This window comes from Camelus ferus, chromosome 18 (assembly GCF_009834535.1).
Source record: "Camelus ferus isolate YT-003-E chromosome 18, BCGSAC_Cfer_1.0, whole genome shotgun sequence".
Taxonomy (NCBI): Eukaryota; Metazoa; Chordata; class Mammalia; order Artiodactyla; family Camelidae; genus Camelus; species Camelus ferus.
Genome location: NC_045713.1, coordinates 21,671,019 through 21,697,851, shown reverse-complemented (window position 1 = coordinate 21,697,851; position 26,833 = coordinate 21,671,019). Strand labels below are relative to the sequence as shown.

Genomic DNA, 26,833 nt, shown 5'->3' with positions numbered 1-26,833 from the left:
CCTGGGGCAGGGAAGTCCAGGGTCTCAGGACACTTAGGAAGCTTTTTTGGTTTTGTTTTATTTTTAAAAATTGAGGTGAAATTGGCTTAGCATAACATCAGTCATTTCACAGTGAACAACAGTGTCATTTAGTACATCACAGTGTTGTACAATCATCACCTCTGTCTAGTTCCAAAATATTTTATCACCTCAAAAGGAAACCCTGTACCCATTAACAGTCACTGTTAGTGAGGACGGTATAGCTTAGTGGTAGAGCACATGCTTAGCGTGCACGAGATCCTGGGTTCAGTCCAAAGTACCTCCATTAAAATAAATTAATAAACCTAATTACCTTCCCCTCCTCAAACAAAACAACAACAAAATAGTCATTCCCCATTCTCCGCTCCCCCAGCCTCTGGCAACCACAAGTCCACTTTCTGTCTTTATAGATTTACCTGTTCTAAATATTCTTATAAATGGAAGCACAAAATAGGTGACCTTTTGTGTCTGATTTATTTTACTGAGCATAATGTCTTCAAGGTTTATTCACATTGTGATTCCTTTTTGTGGCCTGCATAATGTTCCCTTTTATGTTTTATTTATCCATTCACCTGTTAGTGGACATTTGTGTTGTTTCTATCTTTTGTCTATGGTGAATAATGATGCTGTGAACATTGGCATACAAGTATTTGTTTGAGTCCCTGATTTCAGTTCTTTTGGACGTACATCCAGAGGTGGAATTGCTGGATCATATGGTGATTGATTCAGTGTTTAACTTTTTGAGAACTGCTAGACTTTCCCATAGCAGCTGCACCATTTTGCATTCCCAACTGCAGTGTACGAAGGTTCCAATTTCTCTATCTTCTCGTCAACACTTGTTTTTTTCTGTTAAAATAAATTAGAGCCATCCTGATGGGTGTGAAGTGGTATCTCATTGTGGTTTTCATGTACATTTCTCTCATTAAGGATTTTGAGCATCTTCTTATGAGCTTGTTGGCCATTTGTATGTCTTCCTCAGAGAAATGTCCATTCAAGTCCTTTTGAATTGGGGTGTTTGTCTTTTTGTTGCTTAGTTGTAAGAGTTCTTTCAATATTCTGGATACTAGAGTCTTGAGATACATGCCTTTTGAATGTTTTCTCTTGTTCTGTGGGTTGTCCTTTCATTTTCTTCAGTCTTTAGATGCACAAAAGTTCTAAATTTGATGAAGTCCAGTTTACCTATTTTTTGTGTTGTTGCTCTTGCTTTTGGAGTCGTATTTGAGAATCTACTGACAAATCCAAGGTCATGAAGATTAACCTATGTTTTCTTCCAAGAGTTGTAATAGCATTAGCTTTTATGTTTAGGTTTTTCATCCATTTTGAATTAATTTTTAAATATGGTGTGAGGTAAAGGCCCAACCTCATTCTTTAGCTTTTAGGCCCGTTTTTCCCAGCACCATTTGAAAAGACTATCCTTTTCCCATTGAATGGTCTTGGCATCCTTGCCAAAAATCATTTGACCATATATGCAAGGGTCTATCTCTGGGCTCTCCGTTGTGTTTTCTTGGTCTTTATGTCCTTGTGCCACTACCACAGTTCTAACTACTGTAGCTTCGTACTAAGTTTTTAAATCAGGAAAGCAAGTACCTCAACTTTTTTTTTTATTTAGTTTTTTTTGAGGGGAGAGGTAATCAGGAATTAATTAACTAATTAATTAAGTGGAGGCACTGAGGATTGAACTCAGGACCTCATTCATGCTGAGCACGTGCTCTACCACTGAGCTATACCCTCCCCCTCAACCTTCTGTTCAATTTCACTTTCATTATTTGGGGCCCCTTGCAATTCCATATGGATCTGAGGATTGCCCTTTCCACTTCTACAAAAAAGGCCATTGGACTTTTGATAGAGATCTCATCAACTCTGTAGATACTTTGTTAATACTGTCATCTTAACAATATTAAGTCATCAAATCCAGGGACAGATGCCTTTCAATTTATTTAGGTCTTCTTTGATCTCCTTCAGCAATGTTTTGTACTATTCGGTGTATAGATCATTCACCTCCTCGGTTAAATTTATCTCTAGGTATTTTATTCTTTTGGATGCTATTATAAGTGGTATAGTTTCCTTTTAGTTTCTTTTTCAGATTGCTTATTGCTGGTGTATAGAAACACACCTGAGTTTTGTGTGTTGGTCTTGTGCCCTGCAGCTTTGCTGAACTGGCTTATTAGCTCCAGTAGTTTTGGGTGGCTAACTGGCATTCTCTGTATTTGTGATTGTGTCATCTGTGAATATAGTTCTACTTCTTCCTTTCCAACTCCAAAGGCTTTAGGTATTTTCCTTGACTGATTGCTCTGGCTGGACCTCCAGTAGTGTAGAATGGCAGTGGTGAAAATGGGCATCCTTGTCTTGATCCTGATCATAAGGAGAAAGTTTTGTCTTGCACCATTAAATTAGCTGTGGATTCTGACTGATTGATGAATCACACTGACTGATGAACCACATTCCTGGGATAAATCCCACTTGATCATGGTGTATATACAATCCTATTAATATGCTGTTAGATTTCTTTTGCTAGTATCTTGTTGAAGATTTTTGTATTTATATTCATAAAGAAGAGTAGTGTCTTTGTCTGGCTTTGTTACCAAGGTAATACTGGCCTCATAGGATGAGGCAGGAAGTGTTCTCTCCTCTTCTAAATTTTTGGAGTTTGGGTAGGTTTGGTGTTAATTTTTCTTCGAATCCTTAGGAGAATGTGTTAACAAAGCCATCTGAGCCAGTATTTTTCTCTCTTGGGAGGTCTCTGATTACTGATTCAGTCTTCTTATTATAGATCTTTCTGCCTGACCTGAGTCACTTTTTTTTTTTAACAAATAATACATTTTATTTAAGTTACTCAACACACGTACGTTTAAAGTAAACCATTTAAATCAGATGAAATTCAAACTACAAAACCTATAAAACCTATTTAGAAATCAACTTAACTTCTCATGGACACATATTGTACATTATCTTCTAAATTAATTTATCCTTATTTTTAAAAACAATTTTATTAAATTTTTGTCCTTCCAGTTTTATTGAGATGTGATTGACATACAGCACTGTATGCTTTTTTGGCGGGGGAGGGGAGGTAGTTAAATGCTATTAACTTACTTATTTTTTAAATGGAGGCACTGAGGATTGTACCTAGGACCTTGTGCTTGCTAGGCAAGCACTCTACCACTGAGCTATACCCTCCCCCCCTTTTTTTTTTTGTGGGGGAGAGGTAATTAGGTTTACTTAGTTATTTATTTTCAGAGGAGGTACTGGGGATTGAACCTAGGACCTTGTGTGTGCTAAGCATGTACCCTACCAGTTGAGCTATACCCTCCCCTCCTAATCCTTATTTTTGACGGTAGCAACCCCTCCCTGTTGATGGGGTCTCGATATTGGTGGTGAATCGTCTCCGCCGGGTCCATGCTGGTCACTTCTGACTCATGCTGCCCAGCTGGCCGCCCCTTGCCCCCGACCCTCACCGGCGAGCTCTCCCGCTCGAGTGGGGTGCTGCCCCCAACACACCGGGTCCTGGGGGCCAAGCACGAACTGGGTCCCTGGCCTGCTCCGAGGCAGCCGCCTGGCTAGGCCAACCTGCAGATGGACACGCTGCTGCCCCCACGGCCCCAGGGAGCAAGAACGCAGGTGGGAAGTGAGCTGGGTGATCCAAGACTCGACTTTCTGAGCTACTTTTAACAGTTGATGCGTCTTTAGAAATGTATCTAATATGTCTAGGCTACCTAATTTGTTGGCTACAATTGTTCATACTGTTCTCTTGTAATCCTTTTTGTCTGTAATGTTGGTAGTAATGTCCCCACATAACTTTTTTGACTTGATATTTACATATTTTCTTTTTTCTTCATCAGTCAAGCTAGGATTTTGTCAATTTTGTTGATTAGGAACTTTAAAGGTCAGTTCATTGGTATATGAGTTCTACCTTACTTAGTGGCTTTGGCACTGAATCCCTGAGGACAAAGGAAGGAAGGTCGTGGTATCCTTGGGCTGTGGGATACAGGGAAGGGGTGGATTCGGGGTCAGGAGAACGGTTGTCATGTTGTCAAGGGAACCCCTCAGCAGAGGGATGCAAGCAGCTGTCTCAGAACTGGGGAAGGTGTCCTTTCCACCAGAATCTATTCACTTCTGAAAGGGGTGTTTATTGATCCTGTGGGTGCTAGAGGCATGGGGTGAGGGGTGCTGGGAGAGGCCAACACAGCAATAAAATTAAAGAAAAAGGTTGCCTCCCAAATCCATTTATCTGGACATTTAAATCCCCACCTCTATCACATGATGTGTTAAGAGGAGATCACAACCTCCAGAAGGCCCACAAGAGCCAAACAGAGCCTGCAGGTTTGGGGGTGGGGTCCTTAGATGCGTCTGAGAAATCAGGAGGAACAGAAAGAAATAAAGCAAGTCTGCAACCTGAGAAGACAGGATGCAAACCTGAAAAAGGCGAAAGGAAATAAACTCATGTATGTGCATGAAATAGCAGAAGAGGGCAGTTGACTGAAGAACCCGAAGGCTGGAGCTTCAAGGAGACTGGTGAGGGGCTGAGACAAAAGCCCTGGATGAACATCGGGAGTGGAGGCCCTCCGCCGCAGCAGGGGTCTGGAAGTTGTGGGGGCACCATGGACCAAGCACTCAACAACCGCCCTGGTGTTTAGTGCTGTGCTCAGGTTTTCTGAGTCTTCACAGGACAGTTGCAATAACTGGTGACATTCTTGGACTCAACATGAATTGATTTGGAGATCTTCCCTGCTCCTGAAAGGCCACCAGGCCGGGTGGGTGGGGGAAGGGGCCTGACCCCGTCCCGCCAGAGCTGGGAGGCCTAAAAGCACAAAGTGTCAGGCCATCCCCATGTGGACGCAGAGGCCCAGGGAGCCGAGGGCTCATAAATTCTGCCCTCTCAGGGAAGAAGGCTCTGATCTGACCAGGGCTATGAGGAGGGCAGACCTTGGCCTCAGCAGATGCTGAAGATGCATCAAAATCATCTCTGAGTGAAAACCTCAAGGCAAAGGAGAAGACACCCAGAGCCCCTAAGATGGAGGGAGGCTCACACACACCCTCCTCCTGGGGACAGGACCTGTGCCCAAGTCCCTCACCCCCTCAAGGTGGGTGGGACCTCCCAGCCCTGGCTCTGCAGGCCAAGCTCAGGAGAGATGGGGCACCTTCTGCAGCAGACAGGGCCCCAGCCAAGTCTGGGCATCACTGCCGTCACCAGGCAGCCTCCCCATCCAGATGTGTGACAGCTGCAGGGGCAGAACACTCTGCAGGGGAGAAGCCCCTAGGTAGGGTCGAGGTCTCAGGAGGGCCGGCATGTCAAGCAGCGGCTTCCAGGGGGTGTTGGCTTGAGAAAGAGTGGGTGGGAAGAACAGACCAGATCTTAAATCCCCAGCCCCTTGGGCAGGTCAGAAGGCCCCGGCCACCCACTGCTTACCCCTCTGGAAAGCCTACCCAGGGTCTGGTGCCCCCTGCCAGTGGGCTGTCCATCCTGTGGTCAGAGGAGACCTCTGCTGCCCCCCCACCGCAGGAAACTTCGACTGACTGAGTTTTAGAAGGTGAAGGCAGCACCTGAAGCCAGACAGAAATGCGGTTTTCAACATGAGCCTCTGCTTCTTGTTGAGAAGCAAGGGGGACCCTTGCCCACAGCACCCCCCAGTGCCAGGTGGATGACTCGCCTGGATAAAGCTTCTGGGAATGGGAGCCCAGGCCTCACCTTGTGTCGCTGAGGGCCCCACTCCCTGTTTCTCTTGGGTTGACAAAGAAACAGCAGACTTGCGTGAGATGGGATGGAGAAAGTGTCCTGGTGGAGCAGACAAGACCATGTCCGGGCCTTTCTTTCATCAGGTCCACAGTCTGTCCAGCCCTGAGGAACCAGGCCTGAGGCCCCCACCAGCATGGAGTCCCACAGAGGCAGGAGAGGTGGCCCCGAGGGGCGTGGGTTGTGCAGGTGTCAGCACCAGGAGCTACCAGTGCAGAGGCTCTGGGGCCCGACTCAGCTGGTGAGTGTGTGGGATGGGGAGGATGCTGGGGAGCAGGCTGGGTGATGGGCAGGGACCCCAGGCTCACACTCAGTGAGACGGGGGCCACGGAGGCTTTGGGTGGAGGGATGCTGCCTGGCTGTCCTCAGCAGGAGGGTGTGGTCTCAGGACAGGTCCCAAGGGTGGGGTCAGTGCTGTTTCTGACAGATGGATGGGCCCTGGGGGACCCAAGCCTCTGTAGGGGTGAGGGGCTGCAAGAGGAACACATCTGATGGGGTCCTGGTTTGTCAGAGGGCCACATGCCCACCCAGGCCTAGAGTCACCTAGGATGTCCCTCTGGGTGAGAGGATGCTGTCTTGTTCCCAGGAGGGGTGGGACTGCCTGGTTCCTGGGGTGCCTCTGAGCCAAGGGAGCCCGTGAATGGGCTCAGGGACTCCTGTGTCACTCAGGCCACAGGCTCCAGCCTTGCCCCTGCTGAACCCAAAGCGGTAAGCACTGCCTGTGTGTCTTGTGGTGGAGTGGGTCCCAGGAGCCTTGGGAGGGGACAGTTGGACAGAGGCTCAGAGAGGAGCCCACACCAGGGGGTGCTGAGTCCTGGGGGCCTCCCCTCCCAAGCCCTGGGTGGCAGTGAGCCCAGAACATGGCAGAAAGGGGACCCACCATGGATCCTGGCAGGGAGCCACCTGTGGTTCTGGGGTTGGAGGGCCACCCAAGCCAAGGCGCAGCATCTCCTCAGGCCTCCTGCCCACCCTGGGCCCCACAGGGGCACCCGTGGTGCTCCCACCATTGGCAGGGCCCCCAAGACAGCCCCCTGGGAAGGGCTGCCCAGGCACAGCAGCTCCACTCGGCTGCCGTGGGCAGACTTGCTGGCTCCAGGCTCCTCATGTGAGGCCCCGTTTGTCCTGTGACAGACACAGGGCGCCTGTTTGCCTGTGAGCAGGAACACGGCCTCTCTGTTGGCACCTGGGCCGACCGGCCCCCCAGGCAGGTGTGGGTGCTCCACACAGACCTACACTTGTGCCCACCTCGGGCTGGCCTCCTGGCCTGAACCACCTCGTTCTCGCCGGGACCCTCTGCAGTGCAGCAGGCGCCCCAGACGGCCAGGGGTGGGTGAGAGTCTGTCTCCTTGCAGCTGCTGCCAGGCCGTAGAGGTTCAGGCTGCACCCCAGTTCTTCCTGCAGCAGGCCCAGGAGGGCCACCCAGCAAAACATTAATCCAGTTCAACCTGTGGCAAATGGGCTCAGAACCGCTGCCCTGGGGACTCATGGGCCCCCATGGTCCAAGCTGGAGGTGAGGGCTCTGCTGTCCCATCCCCTCTAATGCACATCAGGAAGCAGGAGGCTCCAGGTGTGAGACTGGGGGATGTGGTCACAAAGGAGAGGAGGACGTGCCTTGCTCAGGGCCCATGGAGGCGGCTGCCCAAGGAGGACAGAGAACTTCTGTCCATGCTTCTGGTCATGGGTTCTGAGGAGGGAGGCAGAGAACACTGGCTTTTCCGTCACACAGGCCCCTCCTGGATGTTGTGGGGCCCCCAGGAGAGCAGAAGAGAGGCAGACAGGGTTTCCTCTTGGCTACACCAGGTACACAATGGGGCTCAGCCACGGACCTGCCCCATAGATGCCCAGGATCCCAGGTGGGTGCTGGTGGGCACAGCCATGGAGGGGGGACCACGCGGGCAGGTGGTCCTGGGACAGACCAGGGCTGGGAGCAACATCAGGACACTGCTGTCTAGGGGGCCTGGTGACAAGGGCAGGCACCTAGGATGGGGAAGGGCTGGGGGCTTTCTGTGGTTCTCGCTGATGAACCCAGAGTGAAGGGACTTGGGAACCACGGGGACTGACTGTGGCGAGACAGGAAGCACAGACAGCCTTCTTACCGAGTCTGCTTCCCCGGACATCCTTGTGAAGACCCCACTCAGCAGCGGCCCACGGTCTTGCCATTTTATTTCTTGGGGCACAAGTCCTGGGCCGCCTCTAGCTGGGCTCTGGGTATGGCCACTCCCGTGACCTGAAGTAGCCCTTCAGGTCCTGGAGGCTGAGCGGTGGGAAGTAGGGGCCGAGCCTCTTCCGAATCCACCACTTGCCCTCGGCCGCATGCCGGCCCCCTGGGCGGCTGAACTTGTACCTGTAGTGCTCTGCCCGGACCCACCTGCAAGGTGAGGGCAGCACAGGTCAGCTGGCCCCACGCTGGCCAGGAGCCCTCGGAGGGAAAGGCTGCCCAGGGGAAGCCAGAGGGGACCCCGGCCAGATGATGGGGGGGCGGGCAGGGTGAGTTCTCATCCTTCTCAGGCCTCAGGGGAGTGGTGCCCAGGCATGTTTCCAGGGGTTGGGCAGGCCCAGTCCTGGAGCAGACCCCTGCATCTGGGGCAGAAGCCCTGAGAGGCAGCTGAGCTGTGGGGGGGAGTCTTACCTGGGGGGGGCCCTGCCCGCAAAAGGGTTGAAGGCCAGCAGGGACAGTGCCTGGGCGTCGTTAGTCAGGAGCTTGCCGGCCAGGTGGATGATCCACTCGTTGTGCTCGTAGGTCTGGGGGGTGGCAAGAGGACGGGGCACGCAGAGCAGAGACAGCTGGACATTGGTAGCCACCACCTGGGCCCTTGGAGAGCCCTCTGGACGGTGCTTTCTGCTCCCTCTCTCCCTTCAGCCCCACCCTGGCGCCGGCCATGAGTCTGCTGTCCCGGGTGCATCTGACTCAAGTGTGGTTCCTGGATGGGGGCAGCCCTGGGGGCCTGTGCCCAGTTTCTTTGGTCTGGGGTCGACTCCACAGGGGCCACCTGCTTCCTGCTCTTGCCGGTCAGCCGGACATCTGTGGATCGTTCATGTGTGTGCCTGGTCCTGCTCATGTGCCTGGGCACCCCCAGCCACTGTCCTGTCCTTGAGACCTAGATGGGGCAGGGCTAGGCCTGGCTGTTCCAGCACACCTGTCGGCTTCGCCACCTGCCAGCCCAGGGACCTCAGGCAAGTGACTGAGCTTTCCTGAGGCTGTCCTCCTGGGCAAGATGGGATGGCAACTGTCCTGCAGGTTTTAGCGGGAAGACCAGGAGCCTCCAGCCTCGCTCTGACCTGAGCAAACACTCCGGTGATGCTGGCTGCCCCTCCACCTCTGGGGAAGTGCTCTGAAAGCCGCTGTGAGGCCCGGACCTTGGCACCCACAGACCCTGGCAAGAGGCCTGTCCTGGGAGTCTATGAAGATTCCCCATGCTCCTCGTCCTGTGTCCCCGGGGGCCCCCCACTGCCTGTGTCCCCACCAAGTCCTTACCTGGAAGGCGGCGAACCACATGAGCCAGTCGAGGCGGTAGTGGTATGGGGAGATAAGGCACGGCCGCCGCCTCAGGTTGCCTGGCTTGCACTTGAACTCATAGTCCTCCCACTCGGCATCAGGCGAGCTGGCATTGGAGCTGGCCGTGCCCTGCAGGATGACCTCTGTGCGCTCCTTGGTGATGCTGGTGGGTGGGGGGACCAGTCAGGGCCACGCCTGCCCACCCTGGCTGTCGTCCCGAGCAGATCAGGGTAAGGCTGCAGGTGCGGGCTGGCCTCCCCCGCATATCCCCTGCCAGGGTCACTGTGGCCCCGAGGTACCTGCCGAAGGCCCCGTACGTGTTGACGATCCGCAGAGGGTTGAAGGAGCTGTTCATGACCTGCTGGGGGCTTAGCAAGTTGACGACCACAGGGATGCTGAGCCACGTGATCAGGACACCCAGTGCCAGGTTGGCAGTGCGCCGTGCCATGCGGCCTGCCGGGAGGAGGGAGAGAGCCGGGTAAGCTCCTGCCCTAGGCCTGGCCTCTGGGAAGACACCCCCACCTCAGCCCCCTTCTCCTTGAGCCCAAAAGACTTTCCAAGGCTGACGTAGAAACTGAGTCATGACAGTCCCCTCTCGGGCTCTCCTGGCTGTCCTGGGTCCTGGGAGAGAAGCAGCACCTGAGGTTTCTTCCTTTCCCAGGGACCAGGACACACGGTCCACACTAAGCAGACAGGAGAGCTGCCCGGCGAGGAGTTGCTGCCCTGTCTCCCGGGCCTCTGGGTGGGAGGAGGGCTGGGTGCCATTGACTGGAGAGTTGACAGGCACTGGACACGAAGACCACCCACCACATGTCAGTGGGGCCTGGGGCTCCCGGGTTTCCTCCTCCTGCATCTTCAGGACTCGGTCCTTGAGACCGCCAGGCCCCGCGGGAAACAGGAAGCCCAGAGTGGCGTCATCGAAGCAGGCGAGGCTGGGCACGATGGTCAGCCAGTTCAGGAAGCTCAGGTTCCCGCTGATGATGAGGACCACCTAGGGGGATGGAGAGAGGGACCCTCCAGTGCCTGTACTGCACACACGCCAGTCATGCGGAGGCAGAGGGTCCCTCCCAGAAGCCTGTGCTGATCCCCGAGGTGCCCAGGTGGCTGTGGCCTAGGCCTGCTTCCCTCCATGGGCCACTGGCCCAGCCTCACTCCAGCCAGTCCCAGAGACGTCCTTGTCCCAGATGATCCTGGAGACAGATTCTCCCCAGAGCCTGGTGAGGACCCCTCTTGCCAACACTGGCGGAGTCTGAGCCACACAACTGTGAGATGACAGGTCTGTTTGTGGCAGTTGTTACAGTGACTGTTACTCAACACAGGCCCAGGGCAGCCTCACCCACGAGCCCAGAACTCCAGCCGGCTGGGTCAGCTGTCCTCCCAAGTGTCTGGACAAGGGCCAGACCTACGGATCCTGCAGTGTGTGTCCCTCACTGGGAGGGGTTCAGGACAGGTGAAGGTGAGGGTGTCTGGGGCCCCGTGGCCTGGCTGGTGTCACTCTGGCCCACTCCACAGCCCCTGGACATCAAGGCCGGTGCCCGGGTCCCATGGGAGGTGGACAGGGCTCCCGTTACTCTCCCGGACTAGGATGGGGAAGTCATCGGTGGACGTGACTGTCTGCTGCCCTGTCTTCCACGCCTGAGTGACCATGCTGGAGGCTGGCCGCCAGGTCTGGGGGTGGAGGGTTCCTGGAGGCCTGTGCAGCCCACTTTCCCTTTTTTTCTTAAAGCTTAAAATCCCCTCTTTTATTTAGGAAAAATTATTGGAATATTATTATAATTTTGTTCATCATTTTTTTGTGGGGGTGAGTCTTAGATGTGACCAAAAAGACTACAGAGAAGTTCATCACATAACAGTATTAAAATACATTATATCTAAAACTTTTGGCCAGTAATGTAACACAGAAACTATAACATTTGTTCTTTCGCCTTCTAGCTAAGATTTATCATGTCTTTTTTTTTAAATAGACTTTATTCTTTTAGGGCAGTTTCAGGTTCACAACAGAACTGAGCAGAAAATACAGAGTTCCCACACAGCCCACCCCACCCACACATAGATACTCCCCTACCCTCCACATCCCTCATCAGTGTGGCATATTTGGTACATCGATGAACCAACATGGACACGTTATTATCAACCAAAGTCCATAGTTTACATTAGGGTTCACTCTTGGTGTTGTACATTCTATGGGCTTTGACAAATGCATAATGACATGTAGCCACCACTATAGTATCATTCAGAATAATTTCTTGCCCTCGAAATCCCTTGTGCTCCATCTATTTATTCCTCCCCCCCCCACCTCTCCCCAAACCCCTGGAAACCATGATCTTTTTATTGTTTCTGTAGCTGTGCCTTTTCCAGAATGTCATTTGGTTGGACTCGTACAGTTTGTAGCCTTTTCAGACTGGCTTCTTTCATTTAGTACTATGTCTTTTTAAGTTTCTTCTGTGTCTTTCATGGCTTGATCTTTTTTTTTTTTTACTGCACATATATTTTATAATTTACATATATGTACTGTTCATTGTTTCTAAGAATATTTAGAGCTTTAGCTTTTTAAACTTGCATAGTTATCAAAGGCTTAAAGCCAAGCACAAAATAAGAATTAACTAAAAAAGATATATACCCTGCTATTAACAGCAACATTTATAATTGCCAAGGTATGGAAGCATCGTAAGTGCACATCAGTAGTTGAATAGATCAGTCTGCTTTCCCTTGGATGCAGCTCAGATGGAGCTCGTTGTCCTGAACTCTCATAGCCACAGCTACCACAAGGATGGGACAGGCCCAGGGCCATCTGCTGGGCGGCTGCCTGAGAGGCCAGTCACTGACCCTCCTCAGAGACCTTGTTGGCCCTGCTGGTTCTGCAGAGGGTCTGGGGTGACCCTGGACGACATGGTCCAGGAAGCACAGATGTGCCCGGACCTGCTGGGCACAGTCCTATGGACTTGGCACTAACCAGATGACCCGCAGGAACTAAGGTTACAGCGTGCGTGGCTGCAGGGGTTTCCATGCCAGCATGTCGTCGGACTGTGTCCTGGAGCTGCCTCCCAGCCAGAACTTCTGGAAGGTTCCTTCTGGCCACTGCATATTTTTTAAGTTGTTTTAATGACTTGAAAATGGCACCTTCAGCCTGATTTTGACCCTACTGTCAAGGGTGTAGGTGGGAAAGCAGAGTGGGAGGGGTCTTCACTTGAGGGGAGGAGAGGCTGCCGGGTTCATGCCCCGCCTCCCTGCCAGGTGCCAGGCTCTCCTAAAGCAGAGGTGGATGTGGCTGAACGCAGCCCTGCTGGCGCCCCAGGCCAACGCCTCTAATCATGGAGCCCAGGGACCCCAGCGCCAGCAGTGTACAAAGCTTCTGGAGGCTCTGGGCCCCTAGAAGAGCCGACAGACCCAGGTGAGGCGACTCCCGGTGACCACAGTGGGAGGGTGAGCTTGAGGCAGGAGACCTTGGGCCCCATGGCCTCTGTGTAAGGGCACATACCGGGACACCCCCGGTGAGGCTGATGCCCCCAGCATGAGCTCACTGGGGATGAATATGGGGGTGGGGGTGTGACAAGACTGCTGAAGGTTCTATAAAGTGATACCACAAGTGCTGGAAATGAAGCTGGAACAGGAGGCCTAGAGGAGTTGGTGGCAACATGGATATAAGACGTCTTCCTTCTGAGTTATTGGTACAAAAGATAAAATGCACCCATTTTAAGTGTGTGGTTCAGTGCTTTTTGACAAATCGCACAAAACCCAGACTATCACACCCCATAAAGATCCCTGGGCCTGTTTGCTTCAATCCCCGCCTCCCACTTGCACTCTGAACCGACTTCTGTCACCCCACAATTCTGCCTGGTGGTGCTGGAACCACCAGTGTGGGCTCCCCTGGCTGAGCTCGAGGCTCTGAGAGGCGGGGACGTGCCGTGGGCGTCTCCTGTCCTCCTTGTGCACTGGCCACCCCTGGGCGTGGCTCTCAGGGGTCTGGCTTCTGTGGCTGCTGAGGCGTAGCTGCTGACTGGATTGGGGAGGAGGTGGTGGTGGAAAGGCCATGTGGGCGGTGGGTCTGGGACCTGAGTTGAGGCAGGGATGTTGAGGCCACTTAGTGTGCTCTCATCCCTTCCCATGTACAGAACAGCTGGAGCCCTGACGAGCCCGGATCCAGTCGTCTGCCAGATGCATGAGCTGCCAGCTGGTGGCCTTTTCCTGTTTGTTGTGTAGTTTTAGAAGAGGTGAAGTTTTACTTTTTCAGGAAGTCCAAGTTATCAATTTTTAAAACCTTTACAATTTGTGCATTTTGCGTCCCATCTAAGCAACGTTTTCCTACTCCAAGGATATAAAGGTCTTCTAAAAGTTTTACAGGTCTAGTATTATGGTTTAGTTCTCTGATCCACTTCAAACTAGTTTTACGAAAGGCACGTGGCAGGGATCACACCAGCTGGCTCCCCGCTCTGGTCCAGGTACCGCCTCTGGGAGGGGGAGGCGGAGGTAAAAGACTCTCAAGGGAGTGGGGCCTCTGGGATGACCTGGGGCCACCAGGGGAACCACAGGCTCTCAGTGCTGGGAGGTGAGAGCACACAGGTCCATGGCGGGCGTGGGGAAGTGTTCAGGGGGAGACAAGCTGCGTCAAGCACACATCTCAGGAAAGTCGAAGGGAAGTGGAGAACAGCACCCCGCCACTGGTCCCGCAAAAAGGTGTCCCAGACGGACTTGAGCAAATAAATAAAACCCACAATGGAAATGGTATAATAGCCTTAGCAACAAGGGGAATGAAGAGAATTTCATGAAGTTCAACCGTCCAACCAAATAGACACATTCCTAGAAAAGAGTAAGACCCAGGTTTTTCTGATCAAGATGGCGGAGTAGTAGGACCACGAGCTCGCCTCTCCTCACGACTACAGCAAAACCACAACTGACTGCTAAACAACCATCAGAGACTAGAACCTAGCAAAAAAGATCTTAAACTGGAAATATAGAGGGAACCACAGTGGGACGGTAGGAGGGGTGTGCTCGCAATATAATCGGGCCCCATACCCCTCAGGGGGAGTGACCCACAAGCTGAAAAATAATTGAGTCGCAGAGGCCCTCCCACAGCAGTGAGAGCTCTGAGCCCCACGTCAGGCTCCCCAGCCCAGGGTTCCGGCAGTGGGAGGAGGAGACCCCAGGACATCTGGTTTTGAAGGCCAGCAGGGCTTAACTCCAGAAGCCCCATGGGACTGGGAAACAGAGACCTCATTCTCTTGTGAAGTGTACACGGAATCTCACGTGCAGCAGGTCTAAGGGCAGAGGCAGTGATTCATAGGAACCTGAGCCAGACCTGCCTGCTGGTTTTGGAGGGTTTCCTGGGGACGTAGCGGGTGGCTGCAGCTCACTCAGGGGACATAAAAGCTGGTGGTGGACATTCCGGGAGTGTTCATCTACATGAGCTTTCCTGGAGGTTGACATCTTGATTGGATCATTAGCACCAAGACCTAGCCCCACCCAACAGCCTATATGGAAGCCTCAGGCCAAACACCATACAGGATGGGAACACAGCCCGCTAGAGGTCCAGGACCAAGCTCCACCCGGCAGTGGGCAGGCACCAGCTCCTCCTGCCAGAAAACCTGCATAAGCCTCTAGTCCAGCCCCATCCACCAGGGGGCAGATACCAGAAATAAGAAAACAACAATCCCAAAGCCTGTGGAAGGAATCCACACACACAGGCCAGACTCTACACTGGGACTGGCTGGACCTGGCCCTTGGGTGACAAGAGAGGAGTGTACTGCTGGGACGCATAGGGCATCTCCCACAGAGGGCCACCTCTCTAAGGTCAAGAAACGTAACTAACCTACCTAAAAATACAAATAGAAATCTAGACAATATGAGGCGGCAGAGGAATATCTTCCAGGCTAAGGCACAAGATAAAATCCCAGAAGAAATAAGTGATGAGGAGACAGGCAATTCATCTGAGAAAGAGGTTAGAGTGATGATGGTGAAGATGTTCAGAAAACTCAAGACGAGTACAGATGCACAGAGCAAAGTTTTTAACAAAGAGTTGGAAAATACAAAGAATACCCAAACAGAGCTGAAGAGTAAAATTACTGAAATGAATAACACACTAGAAGGAAGCAAGAATAAAGAGACTAAATGAGGCAGAAGAACTGGATCAGTGAGCTAGAAGACCGATTAGTGGAAATCACTACTGCAGAACAGAAAAAAGAATGAAAAGAAATGAGGATAGTTTAAGAGAGCTCTGGGACAACATGAAGCGCACTAATGTTCACATTATAGGGGTCCCAGAAAGAGAAGAGAGAGAAAGGACCTGAGAAAATTTTTGGAGAGATTATCACTGAAAACTTCCCTAACTTGGGAAAGGAAACAGTCACCCACGTCCAGGAAGCGCAGAGAGTTCCACACAGGATCAACCCAAAGAGGAGCACACCAAGGCACATAGGAATCAAACTGACAAAAACTAAGGATAAGGAGAAAATATTCAAAATTAGCAAGAGAAAAGCAACAAATAACACACAAGGGAACTCCCATAAGGTTATCAGCTGAATTTTCAGCAGAAACTCTACAGGCCAGAAGGGAGTGGCATGATTTATCTGAAGTGATGAAAGGGAAAAACTTACAACCAAGAATACTCTGTCCAGCAAGGCTCACGTTCAGACTTGATGGAGAAATCAAAAGCTTCACAGATAAACTAAAGCTAAAAGATTTCAGCACCACCAAACCAGCTTTACAACAAATGTTAAAGGAACTTCTCTAGTCATCAAACTACAAGAAAAGAGAACAAAATGAAGAGAAAAAAAAAAAGGCCTACAAAAGATTGCTTTGGCAATTTAGGGTCTTTTATGGTTCCACATAAATTTTGGAATTGTTTGTTCTAGTTCTGTGAAAAATGTTGTATTTTGACAGAGGTTGCATTGGATCTGTAGACTGCTTTGGGTAATATGGTCATTTTGATAATGTTGATTCTTCTAATCCAAGAGCGTAAGATATCTTTCCATTTCTTTGTATCATCTTCAATCTCCTTCATCAATGTTTTAGTTTTCAGAGTATAGGGTAACCTCCTTGGTTAAGTTTATTTCTAGATATGTTGTTGTTTTTGATGCAATGGAAATGTTTATGCCAGCCATAAAATTCTGGCTTTTGAAGTGAAAAAAAAAAAAAAAAGTGAATGAAGGGCCACAAATGGCAAAAATATCCTTTTTTATGGGTGAGTTGTATTCCATTGCATATATATGCTACGTTTTCTTTATCCATTCATCTATTGATGTGCACTTGGGCTGCTTCCATATTCTGGCAATTATAAATAATACTGCTGTTAATAGTGGGGTGTATGTATCTTTTTGAATTAATGATTTTGTTCCCGGCTATATGCCCATGAGTGGAATTGATGGGCCATATGGTGGTTCTGTTTTGGGGTTTTTGAGAAACCTCCATACTGTTTTCCATGGTGGCTGCACCAATTTACATCCCACCAACAGTGTACAAAGGTTCCCTTTTCCCTACACCCTTGCCAACATTTGTTATTTGCGTTCTTTTTGAGGATGGCCATTCTGACAGGTGTGAGATGGTGTCTCATTGTGATTGATTTGTATTTCCCTGATATTAGTGATGTTGTGCAAGTTTTCATGTTCCTGTTGGGCATGTGCATTTCCTCTTTTGGAAAAATGTCTGTTCAGTTCTTCTGCCCATATTTTAAAAGGGTTGGTTGTTTGCTTTTTCATTGAAGTACAGTTGATTTGAAATACACTAGTTTCTAGTGTACGGCACAGATGGACTTAGAGGGCATTATGCTAAGTGAAATAAGTCAGACAGAGAAAGACAAATACTGTAAGGTATCACTTACATGTGGAACCTAAAAATATATAACGAACTAGTGAATATAAGAAAAAAGAAGCAGACTCACAGATGTAGAGAAGGAACTAGTGGTCACCACTGGGGAGAGGGGAGGGGGAGGGGCAAGATGGAGGTGGAGGAGTAAGAGGTGCAAACCATCAGGTATAAAATAAGCTACAAGGGTGTACTGTACACCATGGGGAATATGGCCAGTATATTACAATAACTATAAATGCAGTATAACCTTAAAAATTGTGAGTTACTATATTGTATACCTGTATACATATATACTATTGTACATCAACCATATTTCAATTTTAAAAATATGATATTGTAAAATAAATGCATAAAAAAAAAAAAGAGTAAGACTGGAAGGAGCCAACAGCCCTGGCAGCAGAGCAGCTGTCTCCCTGCCCAGGTCCCTCGGCTGGCACAGCTGCGGGGCCCAGAGAGCTCACGACTGACCAGAGCCACATTGGGGCATCAAGGCATGAGGCAAGACACATCTGACATCCCAGCCCCTTGATTTCTGGTTTTCAATTAAAGCTGGGTCTTGATCCCAGAGACAGAGAGAAGGTGAGATCACAGACACCGACCTAATGGGGGTCTGGCGGGAGGAGCCGGGCTTTCGATGGGTCGTGTCAGTTTCACGGATTACGATGGGTTTTATGATGTGTGATGTGAGATGCTGTGGATTCATGGCTCTCCCTGGATTAAGTTGGAAAACTACTTTTCCTGCTTCTGAGCCTCAAAATAATTTCTCATTCTTCACTGTCTATGATGTTAACAAACCGCTGGGCTGGCGGTCTCTCCCAGTCCCCACCAGCCCGTTGGGCCCTGGCCTCTGGTCTGGAGCTGACTGGGCTGCTCGTGGCTGACAGGCTTCGCCCTGAAGTTTGCCGAGAGCCGCTGGCTCCCGACAGTCTGGGAGTGTGGTGCCGCCAGTGGGGGCAGCTCAGAGCCCCCACCCTCCAATTCTCATCTCCCAGACCAAGATTCTGATGCTCCACTAGCTCCTTCAGCTGCGTCAGCAAGTGGCTTGAGGGGGACAGTCACTGAAGCTTGGCTGCCTCCTTGTGCCCCTCTTGACACCTCTGACAACTGCTTTTTGCTTGGTGAGTGGGCTGGTCAGCTGCAAGGGGTCCCCTCTCTCTGTGGCCCAGTTGTGCAGCTGTGGCCACTGAGATCAAGAGTGAGAGCTGGCTGCTCCTCAGAGGGCCTGCCATCCTGGTGTAGCTGTCGGGCCACGAGGGTGCCCAGAACACCGCCCTCGAGTGCTCGTCTCTTGGCTGAGATGGTGGCCAAAGCAGAGAAGACACCTCGACCCCTGGCCTGGGGGTTCCTGTGAATACACGGCAGGAGTGTGGTTGAGGAGGACGCCCAGCCCTTACCTGCGTCCCACAGCCCTTGCTTGGGGCGGCGTGCAGAGACCAGCCCACCTGGTCGCCCATCACATGGCCCCTCAGGGCTGGTCTGCACTCAAGCCCTGCAGGCAGCTGATGGGCACCCAGGAGCTGCCCTCTTGGCCTGTGAAGCCATGTCCTCTGTAGCCGCCAGCACCCACCTGCTCCCTGGGATTGGTCTGGGCTGCATACTCGCTCCACCAACGCTCTACCCACTGGAGACACAGCCACCATCATGGTGCAGAGCAAGGCAGCCGGGGCTTCCCAGGGGAGCCCACCTGCCCGAGGTCACCCCAGATGGCCCGCTTGCCAACCGCTCCAGGTGTAGCGAGTGCAGCCTTCACCCCCTTCCAGCCACTCGCAGGCTCTGAAGATCCCAGAGGCATCCAGAGAAACCCAGGGAAGACGCTGCTAATTTGAAGGACCTTGATCAGCAAACAGCATCTATTCATCTATACCCTCATATGTAACATGTACAACATGAAAACCCTACCAGGTGAAAAGCAGAATGGACGAGGCTGAAGTCTGAATTCGTGATTTGGAAGACTGACTTGAGAAATCCTTCCAGAATGAGGTGCAGAAACAGGAGAAGCTTTGAGGAAATGATACAGATCAGCAGAGTCAATGGCTTCACAGTCGACTTCCCAGGACCAGGATGATGTAAAAAACAGAATCAATACTCTCGGGGCAGAAGGAGGCCTGGGCCTCGGGGGACAAGGGATGCAGGACCGGTCACCAGAGCAAGACCCAGGTCCACACATGTTCTGGCTGATTCTCGTTTTTAAGGATGAATCAGACATGAAACAATATAAGCATTTAGACTGAAAAATGTAAAAATGAGAAAAGGGAAGTGAGGGAAGGTGGCCCAGGGAGCGCTGAGCCTCGCCTGGGGTGGGGGGTCACCTGCCTGCTGAGCTCCTAGACCCCCACGGTGGTCGCCACTCACCTCTGCGAGCATGAGGACAACAAGGACGCAGCCACTGGCCTGGCTTCCAACCAAGAGCTGAGCTGAGCATGAGGGCTGGTGTGGCCCCAGCACTGGCCGCCCCCACCCAGCATAAGGACCGAGAGCAAGGCCAGGGACAACCGCCCGGGGCCGTTTGCTCCCACATCTCGACCTCCCAGGCGCACACTCCCTCCTGCTCCGCCAAGACTGCACTGAGCGAGGGGGCTGGCCTGTCCCCGCCATCCTCCTTTACCCTTGAGAAGCAGGACTAGCACTCAGGGCCCGGGTCCATGGCCATCTTGCTGCACTGCTCAGTGGCCCCGGGTTGCTCTGACGTTAGGCTGAAACTTCACCAGTGACTTCTGCTTTAGGCCAAAAGGGAGACAGTGGGGCTGGACCCTTCACACAAAGAACTGGACGTCAAACAGATGAAGCAAGTGTCTGAGACCTGGCTGTGGGCACTGCAGGGCCTGACTCAGAGGGGGACCCCAGGAGGGAGAGCAGGGGGCAGAGCCTGAAGCTGGGAAGTTGAGGGGCACAGAGAAGGCGGCACACAAAACTAGGAGCTGTGGGTCCCTGTAGCCACTGAGCTCGCAGCCCCGGGGCCTCCGAGAGGCCAGGGAGAACATGACTGGAGGCCAGGTCTCCACACAGGTCTGGAAGACCTTCGAGTTTCACAAACCCATGTGGAGAGCCAGGCATGCAGCAGAGCCTGTGAGGCCCAGACCTGCGAGGCAAGCCCTGTAGGGACAGCGCGTTTAGACCTGCCCAGGAGGGTCTGTGCAAGTCAGTTAGCTGCCGTCAGAGAGTCCAGCACCCAACCAAAAGTTAACAGACACGAAACTGGTAGTAAACAGCCTGCAAGGCACAGACAGAGACCAAACAGGCTGGCAGGAAAATTCAGAAAGCAGGATGTCTAGTAAATAAAGATGTTAAATCTGTCAAAAACTAAGGGATTTAAAAGAAAATGTGGTCATTAGTAAGAGAAATAAGAAAACTACAAAGAAGAACCAGGCAGTAACTGGAGCGTTTAAAAGGTAACACACGATGTGGACAGGCTTTCTAAAATTACTGCCCCTATAGAGGAAAGTCAGCAAATGTGAGGCCAGAACAACAGGCACTTTGTAAAGTGAAGCCCAGGGAGAGGCAGTGCGGAGCAGAGCTGGGTGCCCCCAGGGCCGGGGGGAGAGCCGGCACCAGTCTGACAGACGTGCGGTTTAAGCCCCAGGAAGGGAAGGGTGGCAGAAACAACATGAACAAAATTCTCCTCATTGATGAAAACTGTAAACTCACAGATTAAAGAGCCCAAGAAACCATGAATAGGATAAATGCAAAGAAAGCCACACCCAAGGCACATCCCATTAGAATGCTGAAAACCAGTGAAAAAGGAAAATCGTAGAAGTGGCCAGAGGGGTAAAGTCGCAGACAGAGGAGCGGAGGTCAGGGTCCTGTAAGTCCCCAGCAGAGCCGCTGCCGGGCAGCAACCACAGGCGGCTGAAGGGAAGGCATCCATCAGCAGCCCCTGCTAAGCAGTGTTAAAAACAAATGAAATGTTCTTCCAGCAGAAAGAACTGGACGCACACAGGTCAGGGCATTGGAAACTGTAAACATGGGGGTGGAGAGCGTTAAACAGACAGCTGACTTTAAGTAAAGAGCAGTCATGTGTCATGGCTGCAGCTGCTGGAGTGACGGCTGCGAAGATTTAACAGCCTGTGAGGACCTGTGGTTGCAGTCAGGCACGTGAGCTTGTGGCAGGAAGACCCCACGTGGGACCCCAGGGGCCCACGGGGGCCTTTCCTTCTCTTGTTTCTGTTCCAAACCAGTTATTTTCCACTCAAAACAAGAAATGCCATCGGGGGACTTCTGGCACCTCTGGACCCATGAGGGCCACACTGTGGGGTGTGGAAGCAAGGCTCCCACGGTGATGACGCCACACAGGCTCCCCTGGCTTTGGTTAGGACCCTGCTGTCTTGCTGGCTGTAACCCGAGCCTTCCTGGAGGGACAGATGCCCAGGCCACAACCCCATCTACCTATGGTAAACAGGGGGTGGCACACCCGGCCAGGGCCCTTGGGGGGCCAAGGCAGAGCCCCAGGGGAGGGGCCAGGTGGCTCAACACAGGTAGGGCTGGGACTCTATGCTTTCCTGAAGGGGCTTCTTGGCCAAGCAGCCGCCCCCTCCCCACCCCTTCACCCTGCAGCCCCGATGCTCCAGCCAGCGCTGCAGCGGGGGCAGCACAGCCTGGGCGAAATGCAGCCTGGTCAGCCTTCTGTTGTGTGATGGGCACCTAGCCCTAAGTACGAAATACTGTGACCACTACGGACGACACCGTGATGTGACCCTATCCTCCCAACCACACGTTAAATACCACACTTGCTCAACACAGACACTTTCTGAAACTCGGCTCCTACCTGTCTAAGAAGACCGCGTGACTAACCTGTAGCCTCACCTCATGGGCATGTGCACTGTCCTGGCCTCATACCCACACACATGGCCCCATCCTCTAAGTAAGTAGCCTCGAAACACATACATGTCCTTCTGCCGTATTCAGGCCACGTCTGTAACAGCACGTGCTGCGGGAACGTCTTCAGTTCTGCTCTAGCAACATGCGCACGTCTGTCTCCTGCAGCCTCAGTGACAGGACTGCTCATACTGTCTCGTACCCGTTTGGAAGTACTGGTTGTCGCCGGCTCAGCGTCGTTTCCCTATACTCGATCCTGTCCCAGTAATCCTGTTATAATCAGGCACTACCAGCCTAGGAGGTGATAAAGCTAAAGGAAATCTGTAAAACGTGCTTTTGCTCACATAAAGGCATCAGGAGAGATTTTTTGTCCATCACGCTGGCGTCTTCATCAGAGGGAGGCCCTGGAGGGCGGTGGGAGGATGTGCAGTGAGGGTGGCACCCCAGGCCCAGGAGAGGCAGCTGCAGATGCCTCAGAGGGAAGGGATGGGCTTCTCCCCTGCTGGACTCTGAGCTCCCACAACCTCACAAAGGACATGCATGCTCGCAGGCAACTTTCTGCGGCCAGGAGCCCAGGGGCAGTTAGCCTGTGACCCAACTTCGGATAGGCCCCTCAGGGTCTGGTGGAGGCAGCTGTAGCGATGGCACCCACAGTGATGATCCCCGGACTCTGTCTGATGTCACAGAGCTAGAAAGATCAGGACGTGGTGGGAGGCGAGGGAGGGGAGCTTGGGATTTGAGCTGTGTCTCTGGACCGACTGGAAGGCACGGCCTGGCGAGTGCCCTGTCCACACTGGGACGAGGTCCAGCCGAGCTCCGACCACTGCCCCCCTAGGGTTCCTTCTCGGCGTTAGAGTGAGGGTCCAGGCAGCGGTGCTGAGCCTCTCCAAGTAGACGACGGCTGCCTCCAGAGGCCGTGCAGAACCTTCCGGAACAGCTGTGCAAACTGAGAGTGGGAGGGGGTGCGTGTGCTCACATCCGCAGCCCTCTCCTGAGGAGTGGGTGGGAACAAACAGAACCAGGGACCCTTGGGGTCATGGATGCAGAGACGGGCGCGCAGTGAGGTGTCCTGAGGAGACCCACGCGCCCCCACGCTGCCTGCAAGGGGCCACTGGCCCTCTCGGCTCTGGGCAGCTGAGGCCTGGCCCGTGGGAGCATAAGACTGGGCCTCAGAGAAGAGCTGCAGCCCGAGGCTGTGTCCTGCCTTGTTCTGGGCATGGTGTGGGTGGGGGAGGGTGGCGCCAGGGACACGCCTGGACCGGGTCTCCCAAGGCGCTGGGGGATGGAAGGTGAGTGTGTGGCTGGCCTTCGGGAATAATGTCCGGGGCTGCAGGTTGGCAACAAGGCCTTCTGAGGTCCAGCTCTGGCCTCCCTGCCGGGTGTTCCTGTGCCACCACTGTCCATTGGGCAGCAGATCCAGAACCAGGTCAAGACCCAGCCATGTGGCCTAAGCTGCTGGGCGCTTATCTACACTGGAGCCCTGGGCAGGATACAGACTCAGCCGGGCTGTGTCGTGTTAGCTGGTCCTCGTCCTGAAGCACCATGAGACTTGTGCCAAATGCAGTGGGAACAAAGCAGGGCATTTCGAGGCGACTGGGTCAAAGGTCAATATAAATTCTTCTCAAATCCTATTTTCAAGCAGCTGAACCCTTCCACTTGCAGTAGTAACTCAAACTTCCTTCAGTTATTTTTTCAAGTGATCTGACAATTTGCTTTTTTTTGGCACTTGCCAAAGCCAGGCTTCGGATTATTTGGAGAGAAAGCAGTAGGCAGAAATTGGTCAGAGCAGCCTGGGGGTGCCTGGAGGGTCCCTGTAGGCCCGGTTGAGTTTACAGCCCTGAGAGGGTCCCCGTGGTGCAAGGCTTGTAAAAGCAGCTGAAGCAGCAACTAATTAACTCCCCGCAGCCTTGAGAGTGACCCTTGGTCACCGTGGTGACCACGAAGTCTGGGCAAACCCGGATTCCTGCTGAGACTGCGCCAAGCAGGTCCTCAGAGTAGCCTCAGGAACTGGACCCGAGTTCTCCATTGGCAGAGGAGGGCAGAGCCAGCGGGCTGGGCATCCTGTGACAGTGAAGGGAGGGCCAGTATGAGGTGCCTACAGTGGTAGACATATGCAAGGATGCTAAAGCCTCTGCCTGGAGCCTCTTGCCACCAGCTTGGGACAATGTATCCTCTGGGTGAACTGTGCGGGGGGGCAGGCAGAGTGCCCCAGCCTCTTGGGTGTGTCCCTCATCAGAGGCTGTTGGGAGCAAGGATCTCCAGCCAGCCAGGGTTCTGCATTCCAGCCAAATCCGGATAGTTTATGGATAAACTGTGGCACATCCAGACAATGGAACAACCTCCAGCAATAAAAAGAAATGAGCTCTCAACCAACGGCAAGACATGAGGAACGTTAAATGCATATCACTAAGTAAAGAAGCCAGTCTGAGAAGACTATACTCTGGATGATTCCAACTATATGACATTCAAGAAAAGGCAAAACTATGGAGACAGTGAACGGATCAGTGGTTGCCAGGGGTTAGGGGAGAGGGAGGGATGAATCTGGGGAGCATGGAGGATTTTTAGGGCACTGAAATAAGTCCGTAAGAGATTATGGTGGACATGCCGTTATACATTTGTCCAAACCCACAGAATAAACCACACCAGCGTGAACCCTATGTAAACTGTGGCCTTTAGTTAATAATAAAGAAGCGATATTGGCTCCTTAGTTGTAACAAATGTATCACACTAATGGAAGATGTTCATGATGGGGAAACTCTGTGTGTGTGGCAGTAGGAAGGATATGGGAACCTTCCATACCCTCTGCTCAGTCTTTCTGTAAATCGAAATTGTTCTTAAAAAGGTCTATGAATTTTAAACAAAACAGGGCTTAAAATACTGGCAGCGAAAGCAGGTGAGTAGGTAGGGGGAAACAGTCAAAGCACCTTGAGGCCACAGGTCCATCACGGTGGCAAGGAGGGGATTAAACTTAGACTTTCAGTTAGTTAAATGAGCACATACTCACCTGAAAGAAACAGGGTGTGTAACTTGCTAATTAGGAGATGGAAAATAAGTGGAAGGAGAAAAACCTCAAAAGAAAGCTAAAAGAACAAAAAGAAAACACAAAGATGTGGAAATAAAATGCAAACGCACGAACTAAGATACAGGGACTTGTTACTTAAAGAGTATCCACCCCGCTGGAAAAAGTATCCTGCTCTGTGCCGTCACAAGAGGCAACACCGAAGACAAGGACACAAATCCAGACTCTGCAAAACAGGAGATTACTATGGCTTGTTTCTTGGCCAATACATTTGAAAACAGATGAAATGGACAAATCCCCAGGAAAATACTTGCCACTAAAACTGCAAAAGAAATGGAGACTCTGCATGTCCGGCAGCCACAAGTTTGTCAGTGGCCACAAAGACCCACCAAGGCTGGGTGGTGATGCAGGAGCACCAGCTCCGTCCTGTCTGTGAGGGTGAGAGCGAAACCTGGAGCAGAACCAGGAAATGCCAGTGTGGGGCAGAAAACTGCAGACGAATCTCACTGATAACCATGAAAAACCAAAACAAAATCATAGCAAGTTACACCCAGTAATGTATTCAAACATACACAGCAAGACCAAGTTGATTTGTCCTAGGATGTAAAACTGGTTCAACGTTAGCAATATTAATGTAATTCACTTTACCAAATTAAGGGGAAAAAAGTGATCTCACAACCGATGGAGAAAAAACCATTTGCTAAAATTCAACACCCATTCATTTGGGATAAAAATATCCCAAACAAAAGAAAACAAAAAACTTCCTAGTAAACTAGAAACAGAAGAGAACTTGTAGAAGTGGCCACAATAAACAACCAACCAAGAGACAGCCAGGGCCATGAACCAAGGGTCACCCAGTCCTGCTGCTGTACCCGCTGCCTGGGACAGCACAGCACATGGACTCCCGGACAGCCAGGAACAAAGACGGGGCACTGCTGGGGGGCAACAAGGAACGACAAACACAGAGCGTGGGACATGGGAACTTAAGATCCCACCCGAGTTTTCCTCGGGAACCGCAGCGGATGCTCACCTGGAACAGGATCTGTAAGGCCCCGTGGAGGACACACATGCGCCGTCCGAGAAAGACAAAGAAGGGCACCACAAGCTCCAGGAAGTGGTTGCTGAAGGTCTCAAAGTGGTGGAACCACCACGGGGAGCGGTGCAAGAAGTAGGCCATGGGGTTGGGCACCGGCTGTGTCTGTGGGAGAAAAGGAGGCCCAAGTGAGCTGTGCCTGGGGCGGAGCACCACCCCAGGGGACCTGCCCACCCTGGCCCTGCCTCGTGCCCACTGGCTGCCGAGGGCGAGGCAGGCTTCTGGGGAGAGGCGGTGTCCTGGCTGGGAAAGGCACAGGGCGACCTGCTCTCCAGCAGCTCACACACAGCTAAGATGAGCCACCAGGATGGTGACGGTGGGGCCACATCTCTCAACCTTCTCTACCTGCTTGGTTTCCTGTCATTCTGGCACTGACCCCTTCAGGGGACCCCAAGGGCCCTGGTGACATGGGAGCTCAGATGCTGAGAGTCTGTGGTCAGAGCCCTGAGCAGCATGGGCGCCCGAGAGGTGAAGGGACAGCACAGGGGGAGGATGTGGGATCATGGGATCCTCACATATGGTGGACATGGAGGCTGGGGCAGTGGCCCCATGTGTGTGTTCCAGGGAACAGCTTCCACATGTGTGAAGGGTAGGCGGGCGAGGCAGGTCCCCAAGGCCTGCATGTTGACTCAGCCGTGGTGCTGGCCACCAAGAGCCCAGCTGACGGGCCCTGCACCTCTGACCACAGGCTCTATCCTCCCTGCACATGGGGCAGTCCATGAGGGGCCAGCTGTGACACCATATGGAGTTGGGGTGGCCTCAGTGTGGACATCCAGATGTTGGTGAAGGGTACTGTGTGCAGGTACCCTCCACATTGAGCCTAAGGGCTGGACACCAGGCTGCGGCGGCCGCAGACCCAGTGGACCT

At 52.2% G+C, this 26,833-nt stretch overlaps 1 protein-coding gene across 7 annotated transcripts in view; it reads right to left on the bottom strand.

Annotated features, from left to right (window-relative positions):
• Positions 1-3,778: 3,778 nt before the first annotated feature.
• The window catches only part of LMF1 (lipase maturation factor 1), an 87,538-nt gene continuing 64,483 nt past the window's right edge, over positions 3,779-26,833 (bottom strand). For 2 of the 7 annotated variants that reach the window (XM_032460606.1, XM_032460608.1), the window contains 6 exons: positions 25,904-26,071; positions 10,050-10,233; positions 9,542-9,695; positions 9,222-9,405; positions 8,378-8,488; positions 3,779-8,117 (listed from right to left, as the gene is read on the bottom strand). In XM_032460606.1, the coding sequence (XP_032316497.1) occupies positions 7,908-8,117; positions 8,378-8,488; positions 9,222-9,405; positions 9,542-9,695; positions 10,050-10,233; positions 25,904-26,071 (1,011 nt within the window). In that variant the 3' untranslated portion in view covers positions 3,779-7,907. The other 5 variants (XR_004312721.1, XR_004312722.1, XM_032460607.1 and 2 more) reach the window with 5 other exon arrangements.